The 11,521-nt window shown below is 49.4% G+C and overlaps 1 protein-coding gene and 1 long non-coding RNA gene across 2 annotated transcripts in view; one reads left to right on the top strand and one right to left on the bottom strand.

The window, feature by feature from the left end:
• Positions 1 to 737: 737 nt before the first annotated feature.
• Positions 738 to 2,285, bottom strand: LOC118691603 (uncharacterized). Its single transcript, XR_008508565.1, has 2 exons — positions 2,113 to 2,285; positions 738 to 1,364 (listed from the first exon to the last, which is right to left on the bottom strand). It is a non-coding gene; the product is annotated as an uncharacterized LOC118691603 (long non-coding RNA).
• The window catches only part of ADAMTS9 (ADAM metallopeptidase with thrombospondin type 1 motif 9), a 79,059-nt gene continuing 69,559 nt past the window's right edge, over positions 2,022 to 11,521 (top strand). The window contains exons 1-3 of the mRNA XM_036390885.2: positions 2,022 to 2,174; positions 2,278 to 2,666; positions 3,854 to 4,016. Of these exons, the coding sequence (XP_036246778.1) occupies positions 2,081 to 2,174; positions 2,278 to 2,666; positions 3,854 to 4,016 (646 nt within the window). The 5' untranslated portion in view covers positions 2,022 to 2,080. The remainder of the gene's footprint in view (positions 2,175 to 2,277; positions 2,667 to 3,853; positions 4,017 to 11,521) is intronic.

Raw genomic sequence — 11,521 nt, 5'->3', positions numbered from 1 at the left:
GGATGCCCCAGGGGCACTCTGCAGCCCAGATAAACCAGACCTGTTTCCCAACACCGTGCTGAACAGAAGCCTGAAAGCTGCACCCCTCTTTCCCAGACACCAGCAGGACTAGCTCCACGTAAGCCTCCTCCCCTCCCCTCTGACTCAGCCCTAATGCTATGCTCAGCTTTTTGCCTCCCCTTCCTCAGGCAACTCGGTTCACTTTTCCTCACTCCCTTTTTGCTGATCAGCTGCTCAGTATTGCTCCACACACCTAAATGGCAGCACGGGATCCCCCTGGCACTCCTGTGGAATGTGTCCACACCCACCTGAGTTCAGGACACAGCCTACCCTTCCTTCTCCCACCTGAGTTCAGGACACAGCCTACCCTTCCTTCTCCCACCATGAGTTCTGGAGCATTATCCCAAGCTCACCTGTGTGTATTTCTCTCTGTGAAGACTGAAAGCTTTGGGGTACATGTGTTCATTGTAGGAAGGTGGTCAGGGCTCAGGGTGCTCTCCGAGCCCTGCAGCTCAGGGAGATAGGGGTGAGTTATCTCTTGGTAAGTATCCGAGATTTTAATTAAACCTGGTTTATAGGTGTGGGCACAATGCCATGCAGGGAGGTTATGTGCCATTACACCTTGCCCTAAGGATGTGTTGACTTGGGTCTCCACGATCCTGGAGATTCCTGCACTGTCGAGGCTCTGCCTCCCAGCCCTGCAACCCTGGCCAGCCAGTAGCAGGGTTGAAGATGCATGGCTTTGCAGGTGATGCTTTATTTGCTCTGACTTTTACATTCATCATACAAAATTAATAATTGACTCCTAATAGTTGAGGTTTGTAGCACTTTACCAGTTGTTTTGAAGAGTCAGGAGGTAACATTTTGCCCAGAAGTGGATTCTGAATTGATTTTTATTTTAAAACTTTCCCTTTCTGCAGCAAATACCGACATTTCTGTGCCTTGTCCCAAAGTTGAGCAAAGAATGTAAAGAACTTTGACATTTTCTGTGGAAGCGCAAACTGAACTTCCAAAATTCTTTTTTGCCTTGCTTATGGGTTTTAAAGGTTTAAAAACCTTTTAAACCAAGGCTGAGGGTTTTGATTTGAGGAAGGGGTAGAAGACAACACTTAAGACATGCTTTAGAGCTACATATAATTAAATTTTTAGAGACCTTTCAAACTGTAAACCAACACAAAATAAACTCAGTTTTGGATATAATCTTCCTTTTCCCTCAGGGTGCCTGAAAAGTGCACAACACAAATCTCATCCTGAACAAAAGTTGCGTGAATTGCCTCTTATCTGAGAAATGCATAAGAAAACAACTGCTATGAGAAGTGCCACACAGGGGATTCTTCAACTGCTGGTCCACTTCTTCAAGCTGCCTTGGGGAAATAAAAAAAGGGAAAACGTTAATTACGTAAGAAAACCCATCTCTCCTCCCAGTGAGTGACAAAGGGACTCATCCCCACCAGGTCCTGGCAGAGCAGGCAGCTGCCGGTGCCGCTCTGCCTGGGCTACTTTGAGATTTTAAAGCCTTTTGGATGGAGCCGGCGGGGAGCGGGCGCCGATCCCGGGTGTACGAAGCCGTGGCTCGGACTCCCCCCGCCCGCTCCAGCGCTGGTTTTCTTGACCAAAACCTGCGACTTCGGCTCTCGCCGGCAACGAAAAAAGAAAGTGTCATTGGAAGGGGGGGAGCAGAGGAGGGCGGGCTTGATCTATGGAGCCCGCCCCTTTTTAAACAGAGAGTCCCGGCAGCTCTCGTCCACCAGCCCGACGGGGGGAGAGGCGGAAAGCGAGGGAGAGCAGGCAGGCGGGCGGGCGGGCGGCTCCCCCGTCCCGGCCCGTCGGTCCCGACCCCGGCCCGTCCGCCCCCGCGCACCATGCGCGGCCCCCGGCGCCCCGCGCGCCGCCGGCCCGCCCGCCCCTAACGCCGCCCGGCTCCTGCGCCTTCCCGCGGCAGCGCTCCGGGGGCCGGGAGGGGGGCCGCAAGAAAGGAAAGGAGAGGGGGGAAAAAAATTAAAAGAGGGAAAGGGAGGAAAAAGGAGGAGAAGAAGCGGAGGCGGGGAAAGCTGCTCCTCCGAGGACAGCGCGCAGCACCATGCAGCTGGCGCCGCTGGCGCTGGCACTCACCACGCTCTTCATCGACGGCTGGCGGACGGCAGCGAGGAGGCAGAAGCTGCACCCCAGGCAAGGTAAGGGGGTGCTCGGGGAGGGGCAAGGGGAGTGCTGCGCTGCCGCCCCCCGCCCCGGGGCCGCGGGGCTCGGCCACTTCACTCAGCGTCTGTCCCCTCGCAGCCCAGCTGCTGGAGAAGCTCAGCGAGTACGAGATCGTGACTCCTACCCGAGTGAATGAGTTCGGTGAGCCCTTCCCCACCGATGTCCACTTCAGGCGGCGCCGGCGGAGCACCAGTGCTGCCCCCGACGCCTGGACGGCGGCCGCCGCCGGCTCCCCGAAGGCACACTACAGGCTGTCCGCCTTCGGGCAGCAGTTCCTCTTCAACCTGACGGCCAGCTCGGCCTTCATCGCCCCGCTCTTCACCGTCAGCCTCCTGGGAGAGCCCGCCGCAGACCAACGGCGCCTCTACGCCGAGGCGGCCGACGCCGATGTGAAGCACTGCTTCTACCGGGGGCACGTCAACGCCCGCCCTCGGCTCACCGCCGTTATCAGTCTCTGCTCCGGGATGGTGAGACCCCCGCCCCGCTGAGGGCCAGGGGCGGAAGCGCGGAGGAGGAGGAGAAGGAGGAGCGGGGCGAGGGAGGGTGGGCGGGCAGAGCCATGGCGCCCGCCCCTTCCCCTGACGGCGGCGGGCGGCTCCGGCCCACCCCGGCCGGGGGCTGCTCCTACGCCGCTCTTCATCCGTCGGGTTCCGGGGTGCGCCGCTCCTGCTCCGCGGATTTTGGGGGGGAAAATGCCACCCATCGACACCCGGAGGGGCGGTCTGTGGGCCAGACCCGGGCACGGACCCTGCCTGCCCCTGGGGTTGCCGGGGTGCCGGTGAGCGGTAGCTGCGGGCTTGCCACCAGCGCTGGCCTCAGAGCCACCCAGCACCCGGGACATGTCCCGGTCCCTAGTACCCTAGCTGGGTGCCCTTCGGTGCAGGGATGTTGACACCGGGATGTGCAGAAGCTCCTAAAAGCGCTGACTCTTGTGTCTGTCCTGGTGCCTTTCAGTCCCACGGGGTGCCAATCCCAGGGGCACCCCGGAGGTTTCTGCTGGCTTCATTCAGTCCCGGGGTTCCTCTGGGTGCGCATGTGTTCACCTAGGCTTGGGCACATGTCTATGTGGCTTCCCTCCCAGGTACTGACCATGGATACCAGTATGAGATGGCTGCAGAATGTTTTGTCTTTGATAGTTTTTTATTTACCTACCAAATACGTGCATTCATAGTTGTATGCAACTAGGAGCATTGATGTCTCCTCATAAGCAGGGATTTCACAAGCTGGACACCTTCCTCTGGTCTTATATGTGGGTTAAAAGCCTGTCTCAGGGAAACGTGCTGTGTGAAACCAGCACATGATGGAGTTGCACTTGGGCCTCCAGCACACAGCAACACCATCACCCTTTGGGCAGGACTGGCTTGGTGAGCGTCACTGGCATAAGGACAGGGTCTGGCAGACATATGCCTCTCTCGTGCTCCCTGCCTGTGGCTTGGTAATTAGCCCTCTGTAAGCACCAGGGGGATGGCTGTGCAGCCCAGGGTGGGTGCAAGCAGTGTGACCAAAGCTGGAGCTCCAGCCACTGCCTTCACAGGGGTTACCACAGAACTAGGCACACCTCCCTCATTAACTGCTTGCTTTGTGGGGTAGTGCTGCTAGGTGGCTTGTCATCGCACACAGCTGACCTCCTGTTCCTCTCTCTGGACCCTCTCAGCTAGGCACATTCAAGTCTGATGATGGGGACTATTTTGTAGAGCCACTCCTATCGCTTGAGGAGCAGGAGTATGAAGAAGAGCACAATAAACCACATCTTGTCTACCGGCACCGGACACCTCCTACCAACTCTTCAGGGGACTGGCAGACTTGCAATACTCCAGGTACTCATTTTCTTACTGCCTTGGATGACTTGATACTTGGATGTGCTATTCACAGTTAAAAGGCAGTAGGTTTGTGGGGAAAAAAGAGATGTGGAGTTGAGGGACCCCTCTAGAAATGGTGCAGGACTGGGCTCATGGTGGTAACGTTGTCCTGGAGAGATGTGGTGCACCTGGAGGTGCTTTCTAGGAATTGCTTATGAGGAAGTTGCGGTCAGAAAAAAGTTTCCCTTTGATTCCTGAGGTAAAGCTGGCAAGAGAGCTTTTCATCTGTCTTGCCTTAAGTATCCTGTGAGCCCTTAAACTTGTTTTCTGTTCTATTCTACATGTAATTCCCAGCCACCCTAATCTGTTAACTCTCTGTCTGATACTCTGTCCTTTAAATGGCATCTGTCTTAGTCTTACTTTGCTCCTGGTCTTCTTTTCCCAAATCTGGCTGGGAGTTGCCACGTCTTCTTTCTAGTGGAAATGAGAGGTCCTAACACCAATCCTGACAGTCCTTAGTAATCACTTTTCCATGGTTCATTTTCAAAGGCTTTTTTTTTTCCTCATGGCCCTTCCTCCACCAGCACCATCTCCCTGACCTCCTCACTCCCTCTTTCTAGTCCTTGCACATATGAAAGAGCACAGACCTTTTTCTCCCTGCCTTGATGACCAATAGCCTTGCTCCTACTGTCCCTATTATCTACGGTGGCCTCCTGCTGCTCTCTGCTTCCCTGACTTCCTGATGTTCACAACTAATCTTCCCCTTTGGCAGCAAATACCTCAATTTTCTCTGATGAAGCTTATTCCTTCAGTCTCCTGTTTCACCTGCTGTTTTGCCCTTGTCCTTTGGCCTGCAGCTAGATCTACAGGAACTTTAGAACCTAAACAGAGTAGACCTTGACTGAGTTCCTTTGTGGGCTGCAAGCTGCTCATATGCTGCAAAGTAGGTGGAGTTGCTCAGGAAGTAAAGGTACCACTGGAGAAGTATGGTGCCCAAATTAGGCTGCAATTAGCACACGTTGCTTGTTTGGCACCCATGACTGTGGATCGTGGCTGTGTTGTTGAGCTGTCAGTCTGTTCAGCTTGCACTGATCATGCTGAGTCCAAAGATGCTCTGATACTCTGTGACCAGCCAGAGCAACATGTGCTTCTTCTGGAAGACATGTGAATCCACTTCCACATGCAAACCTACCTGCCAGGGGTACAGTGGCACCTCTCACAAGGCTGTCATTGTTTGTTCTTCCAAGGGTTGCTGCTGGAATATGCCATTCTGGTTTCTCTCTTCCAGCTGTTTCTGCTCCCTTCTATGAGATCAGATGCAGGAGACTCAGAACAGTTGGAAAGAAACACGGAATCTGGCACATTGCATCAGTAACCCTTGGAGGAACGGAGCAGCAGATCACAAGACTCATTGAATCAAAGGTAGCTGGGAGGGCTCTGAATTTTGCTTGAGAACTTGACTCTGTGCTGCTGTAACTGACTGCTGTATTTCACCCCACTGTATCATAGTTCCCATTTAGAATATTATTCTTCTGTATTGTAATAAAGAAGAATAATACTCCATCTGTGATTTTACCAATGTGCTGTATATCTCTTCCTTCTTTGTTCCAATATACTTTGCTTCTTGCTTGTCTTTGTTTTCTTGCTCTTCTCAGTTGCTTCATGTAGTGGAGGGAGGAGTTCTCATCTTTCAAACACAAGCTTAAGTGTTCCAGATAGGCATGACAGTCTTGTCTTCCTGTCCTCTTTCCCTCCATCTCTCCCTCTTTACCATCTCTTCTTTTTGTCATCGTCCAAACTTTTGAAAGGGAATGATGCTATGGCCATATGTGTATTGTGAACAAGTCTTGGTTATTTCATTTAAGGAGCAAGTTCAGAGCAGCTTGGGCGATGATGAACCTTGGTATCTTACCTGAGGTTACATCTGGTGAGAGAAGGTGTCTCACATGTATTTGCATCAGAGGTGAATGTGCAAAATCTAGCAGCGCTCACTGTTTTAGACAAGGTGTATCTCTCACTCCTGCCAGAGAAGAATGGTTTTGTGAGAGTTTGGGAGTTAGTCATAATTGTAGGGTGTTGTGTGAATCCAGTCTTTTGTCAGAAGAATGTGTGAAACGGTGCATTTGCTTTGCAGGCTTCTGGCAGGGGTGGAAATTTGCTTGACGAGGAAATCCATGGGAGGGAAATCTAAGGTACCCCCCTTGAAGTGAGCAAGGGACCCTATGTTGCCAGGCAGTGGTGCTATTAAGAATGACTTTCTGACAGTCATCTTCCTGGAAATGATTAATAGTCAACATACTGGTGTGCCCTTGCCATAATGATGTAATTTTAAACTTCTTGAGGTACTCAGGAAAGTTTCCCTTGTGAATTGACTAACAGATTGAGTAAAAGCTTTCATTTGCAGCAGTTTCCTTGGTCATACTTTTAGTTTTCAGCATCCTGAGGTCAGCTTAGAAAACCAGGCATTTGCTTTTGTTAAGTTTTAATTAGCAGTTTCTGATAACAGTTTTAGGTCCTCTGACATAAAAATACTCTACAGGTGTTCTGGAAAAAGATCTTTTTCCTCTGAATGCTGATGGATATCAAATGGAAGCTGTGCTCTGCAGATGAACTTTCATAGCACAGCACTGGGGTCTCTGGCAATGCATTTCAGCCGTCTGGCATACAGCTCAGCTGCTGCAAGAAAAACTTTGGACAGAGTTTTCCTTGGGGTAACAGGTTAATGTCGTTTCAGTCATAGGAAATGGTGCATTTTCCTCTCCTGCTTTTCTTGTAGTTAGTGCCGTGAATCAGTTTGTCATCTGGCCGGCGATCTGGCAGAATAATTAGTTGTGTTTTACTGAATAGCCCTGACGGGATGAGGGCTTGGCCAGGCAGACAGCATGATGTCACTGAGGTGCAGCACCACTACCACCCATCGCTTCAGGATAGCAAGCTCTTCCGACCCATTTATTAAATATCCGCTTTTTTGAGGTGGAGGAGGAAGAGAAAAGAAATTGCACTCCTAAAAAAAGAAAAGAGGAAGTGGCTCATTGCAAGGCTGGACAGCGCCGCTTTCCTGCACCCCATGGAGGAACAATCTGACTCCAGTGATAAAGGCACGGAGCTGCATCCTGCATCCGTGTGCCAGCCACCTTCATGAGGCAGGCAGCACCTCCCCAGGCCCCCATCCAGTGGGGCCTTCTGCCAGGAGCAGACCCGTGAGCCCTTTCCATGTGAAACCGTCAAGGTTTGGTCTTGCAGAGAGATGTCCAGCTCCAGATGCCAATGGGATACTGCCTTTGGTCATCACTTAAATAAACCACTTCAGGCACCTCTTGCTCTGGGTCTTACGTCCATTTCTGCTGTTTCTCCTTTCTATCATATTTCCCATACTTTTTGTCAGTGATGTATGTGTGTATGTATTTCTATGTATATTTCAGTTGTTGAGTTCTCTGGAGCTCTTCTCTTCCAGTTTTGTTGGGGTCTGTGATAGCTTTAGCCTTCTACTGAACCTTAGCAATCATTCTGCCTCTTGGCCACCCCTTGTTCTGAGACAGATGTGGCCTCCACCTGCCTGGTTGCACTGAGCCACAATTCCCCTGTGTCTGTGAGTGTAATTGCAAGTATTGTGCCCTTTTGTCACCCCACTTCTGTTGCCTGTTCGGCTCTTGCTCCAAACTTAGCAAATTCTGTGTAGCTTTTACTGTGACCCTGATGCAGGACTCCCAACTAAACTTTTTGGGGCAGCTCCTTCTTTGAACCCATGTTGCCTTAGGTTTTAGCCTTTGTAATTTATGTATAGTGAGTGTGAGCTGCTCCCTCCCTTGCTGCTGGTCAGCTGTGCCCATCCCGAGGCTGGCATTGGACCTGAGCTCTGGGGCTGAATGTGAGGATCTTGCACAAAGTCCTCGCTCCTTAATGAGAGCATTTAAAGCAGGAATATCCACCACGGGCAAAACTCATTATGCAGAAGCAGCAGTAACGCTCTGATGGTGCCAAACTAGTAGGAAGATGATTAGAGCTGTTCCTGTTTCTGGAGGGAAGCCAAGGGGCTGTAGCCAGCAAAGAGGCCTTCCAGCAGTTCGTGCTGAGGTGGTGAGGTTTTGGAAACAGGCTCAGATGAGTGCAGGACAGAGCAGGTCTTACCTGTGCCGTGCTGACTGTGCCCCCACCCACTGCTGGCAGAGGTGGGAAAGCCCAGTGACTCACCTGCTGCGGCTGCTTTCCAAAATCCACCAAGTATTATCAGCACAGATGGCTGTGGGACACAACCTGCAGGCTTAGCATATCCCAGTACCTGCCAGAAATGGATGCAAAATGGTCTCACATTTGCTGCTGTTTTGTTGGGTGTTAGAGCAGTTGGACTACTGGAGAGTACATGTGCGGCCAGGCACAGCAGCTCCACAAAGGGAAGCCCCATGTGGTCCAGGTGAGGAGAAGAGGTCTGTGTGTAAGTTGTGCTGAGAATGGTCCTATAAAAAGCAGAGGAGGAACCAGCAGCATGAACCAAGTCTTGCTGCTGAGCCAGCATGACACAGGCATACTCAGTAATGTGTCACTGATTTTGCAGTTGCATTAACGAGTAATTTGTAATAGATTACCCTTTCACAGTAACTGTAACAACCTTTCCCACTGAACGTGACACTGGGGAACCACCGGGCAGAGGAGTGCTGCCCTGTGTCTTGAGCAAGCAGATGCCTGTTGCTGCCAGCTCAATGATTGTGATCTTATTTCTGCAATGATAATTAGCACCAGCCTGCTCTCCTAATGCCAGCCAGCTGCATGGGAAGTCACTGGTGAACCAATGGCACAAGCAGGAGATGGTCCTGTCACCGTGTTCCCTTGTGCTTGGAAGGGGTGGTCAAGTTGAGGTTGCCAGAATGGGGGTTTGTTAGTGTGTTATCAGTGCCATGATCTGGGAGGAGACCTGGGGAAGGATGTGTTAGGTATCTGGTACTGTGGCTAAAGCCTGACTTTGTAGTGTGGTATTTCATTGGTGCAGGAAGGGGATGAGCTTTTGTTCCTGCTCCAGCTGTGGTTCAAGGTGTGTTCACAGTGTTAAAATTGGCAATAGAGTGGAATGAGGCCAGTGATGGAAAATTTCCTGCTCCTTCTCCAGATCCTTTGTATGTTTTATGTTGTTACTTAAACAGTTCTGAGGCAGAAACTTTGAATTGCTTTTCTGCAGGACTCAATGTTTGTACTCTTGTGAGTGGTCTGTGCTGAAATCCCAGATCCTTTGCACTTGGATTGTTGGTCTAGAGCCCTTTAGTATTTTTGCTGTTTCTTTTGGACTCTGTCTTGCTTCCAACTGTGTCCCCTCTTTTTTGTTTTCAACTCATTCATCCAGCAGAATTCTGCATTCTAGGTGTCTGGTTTCCAGGCAGGTCTTCAGGCAAATTCTGTACTGCTGAGTGTCACGTAAACTCAGGGTTGCAGGAGATCTGCAGGGAGGCTTTCTTAAGCCTTTACTTCCAGGTTGAGCAATCCTTGAGCTCTTTCAAGAGTCTGTTTAAGCTGTCAGCTTTGCTCTTGGCCTCAGGGTAAAACACTGACTTTGTTCTTTTCCTCAGAAAAGTTTCTTATCTTAAAGAAGTGGATTGTAATTTTTGGTCAGATAGTAATTAATTCAGATTTCCTTCCCTCCCAGAATAAAGAAGAGAATTGCATCACAACTCCCATATGCTAATGTAATTAATTCTATTTCTGCCTCCCTGTTGAGGTAACAGCACAGTAAGAGCCAACTGGTATTTGGTCAGATGGGCCTGAGAGGTCAAGCACAAGCTTTTGCCATGCTGAGCTGGGGAAGGGATCAATCTGTAATGTTTGAGCTATCTTGTGATGTTGACAAGTGAAATAAGATAATGGACTGAGTTCAGTTAAAAAATATTGATCACAGTCAGTGATACAGATCCCATAATTAGTTTTAGCTTAAGATTCCTCAATGTGAGTTATAAATGCGTGCATTTTGTTGTTACTCTTAGCATTGAAAATGTATCAAGCATCCATTTGGTGCCCTAAAGGTGTAAGACTTAAGATTGTGACTAAACAAATTGTTGTTGATTGGTTATTGTTCTGCAATTTAAACATGGTAAGTGGACAGAGTTAAATTATTCTGCTCGAATTAAAATGGATATACTTTCACCTCATCTGTGACTGAAGGAGGACAGGTGGGAGAAGCAGGGGAGAATCACTTGGGTGCTTTCTGTCCGTTCCCTATGGTGTATATTAATGAAAATAAACAGGCTGACTATTCTGTGACTGCTTCTTTCATATGCCTCTAATGTCATTATCAACACCCCTGTGGCCAACTGCTGAACAATTTCTTCTTTTTTTTTTTCTAATGGGATATTTTGTCTTATCTTTTACTGATTGTCAGTACAAAGTTGTGGTGGCCTCAGTGTTGTTCTTGTTGGCATGGTGCCTCATAGGTGTCACTAGACACTAGTGTGGGACACAGGTTGATGTGCTTGTGACTGTTGTGCATTGGAAGTTGCCTGAAGAGCATGTGTGGGAGTTCTGTAAGATGATCTTGAATCATTTTCTGCCACATGTTCAGCTCATGTGTTAGTATCTCCTTTCTTAAAGAGAAAATTTATTGTTTTGTTCATTAATCTATTTTCTGTCTACTGTGCAAAATTGATAGCTTTCACTTACAACTTTTTACCTTAGGCATAAAAATAATCTTTTAGGCTGGAATGCATTCTGATATTCATCACCTGGAAAGAAAACATTTAGAGTATGTGTGGTCTTTAGTGTTAGCATGGTATAAACCAGAGAATGTTTTATTACTAAGGGAAGCTGATGGCTGCTCACTGCAATTCCATGGTTCTCAGCATTCTGGTTCAAGCAGTGAGAAGAAAGGCAGGGTCACCCTGACAGACATCAGGGTTCAGCATCACCTTGAGCTTTGGCACCTCCAAGTCTCTATAGTCAGACACAGGATGCAGTGAGTGAATTGGGGTAAAACTGTTGGTTTTTGCATCAGTGATGCTTCATGCCACTCTGAACTGCTCATGGCTTTATAGCTTTGCTTTCTGGCCTTAATGTTTTCACATTTTGCAAACACAAACTCCAGGCTCTGGGCTTGACACATGGGACTGACTTCAGCAGGAGGAGCTCCTGGACATGGACCTGGCTATAGCAGCAGCTCTGGTTCAGTCAAGGAGCTATCCAGAGGGAAGGCAGGATTAATCCTGCTCATAGGACTGATCATCTCAGTGTGGTACAGAGCAAGGCAGTGGCTGGTCCTCCATTATGTTTCAATCCCTGGCTATTGTCCAAGCAGGGTGTGAATCATCTGGTAGAGAAGGTGTGTTCAGCTCTGGGTTATGCTGACCACAACAGCACCCCACAGTAACAGAGATGAGAATTTGGCTTCATGAAAATCCATCTGAGATACATGTGTAGGTGTATAGAAAGACAGATACAAAACATCTTGATATAGAATTAGGACAGACCCAGGGCTAGAAAAGTTCTTTGGTCTGGCTTCTTACCTGTTTGTGTCCTAAAGAGGAGCCAGTTTCCGTTCCATTTCTTGG

This window comes from Molothrus ater, chromosome 11 (assembly GCF_012460135.2).
Source record: "Molothrus ater isolate BHLD 08-10-18 breed brown headed cowbird chromosome 11, BPBGC_Mater_1.1, whole genome shotgun sequence".
NCBI classification, from domain to species: domain Eukaryota; kingdom Metazoa; phylum Chordata; class Aves; order Passeriformes; family Icteridae; genus Molothrus; species Molothrus ater.
This window is presented reverse-complemented; position numbering and strand designations above follow the sequence as displayed.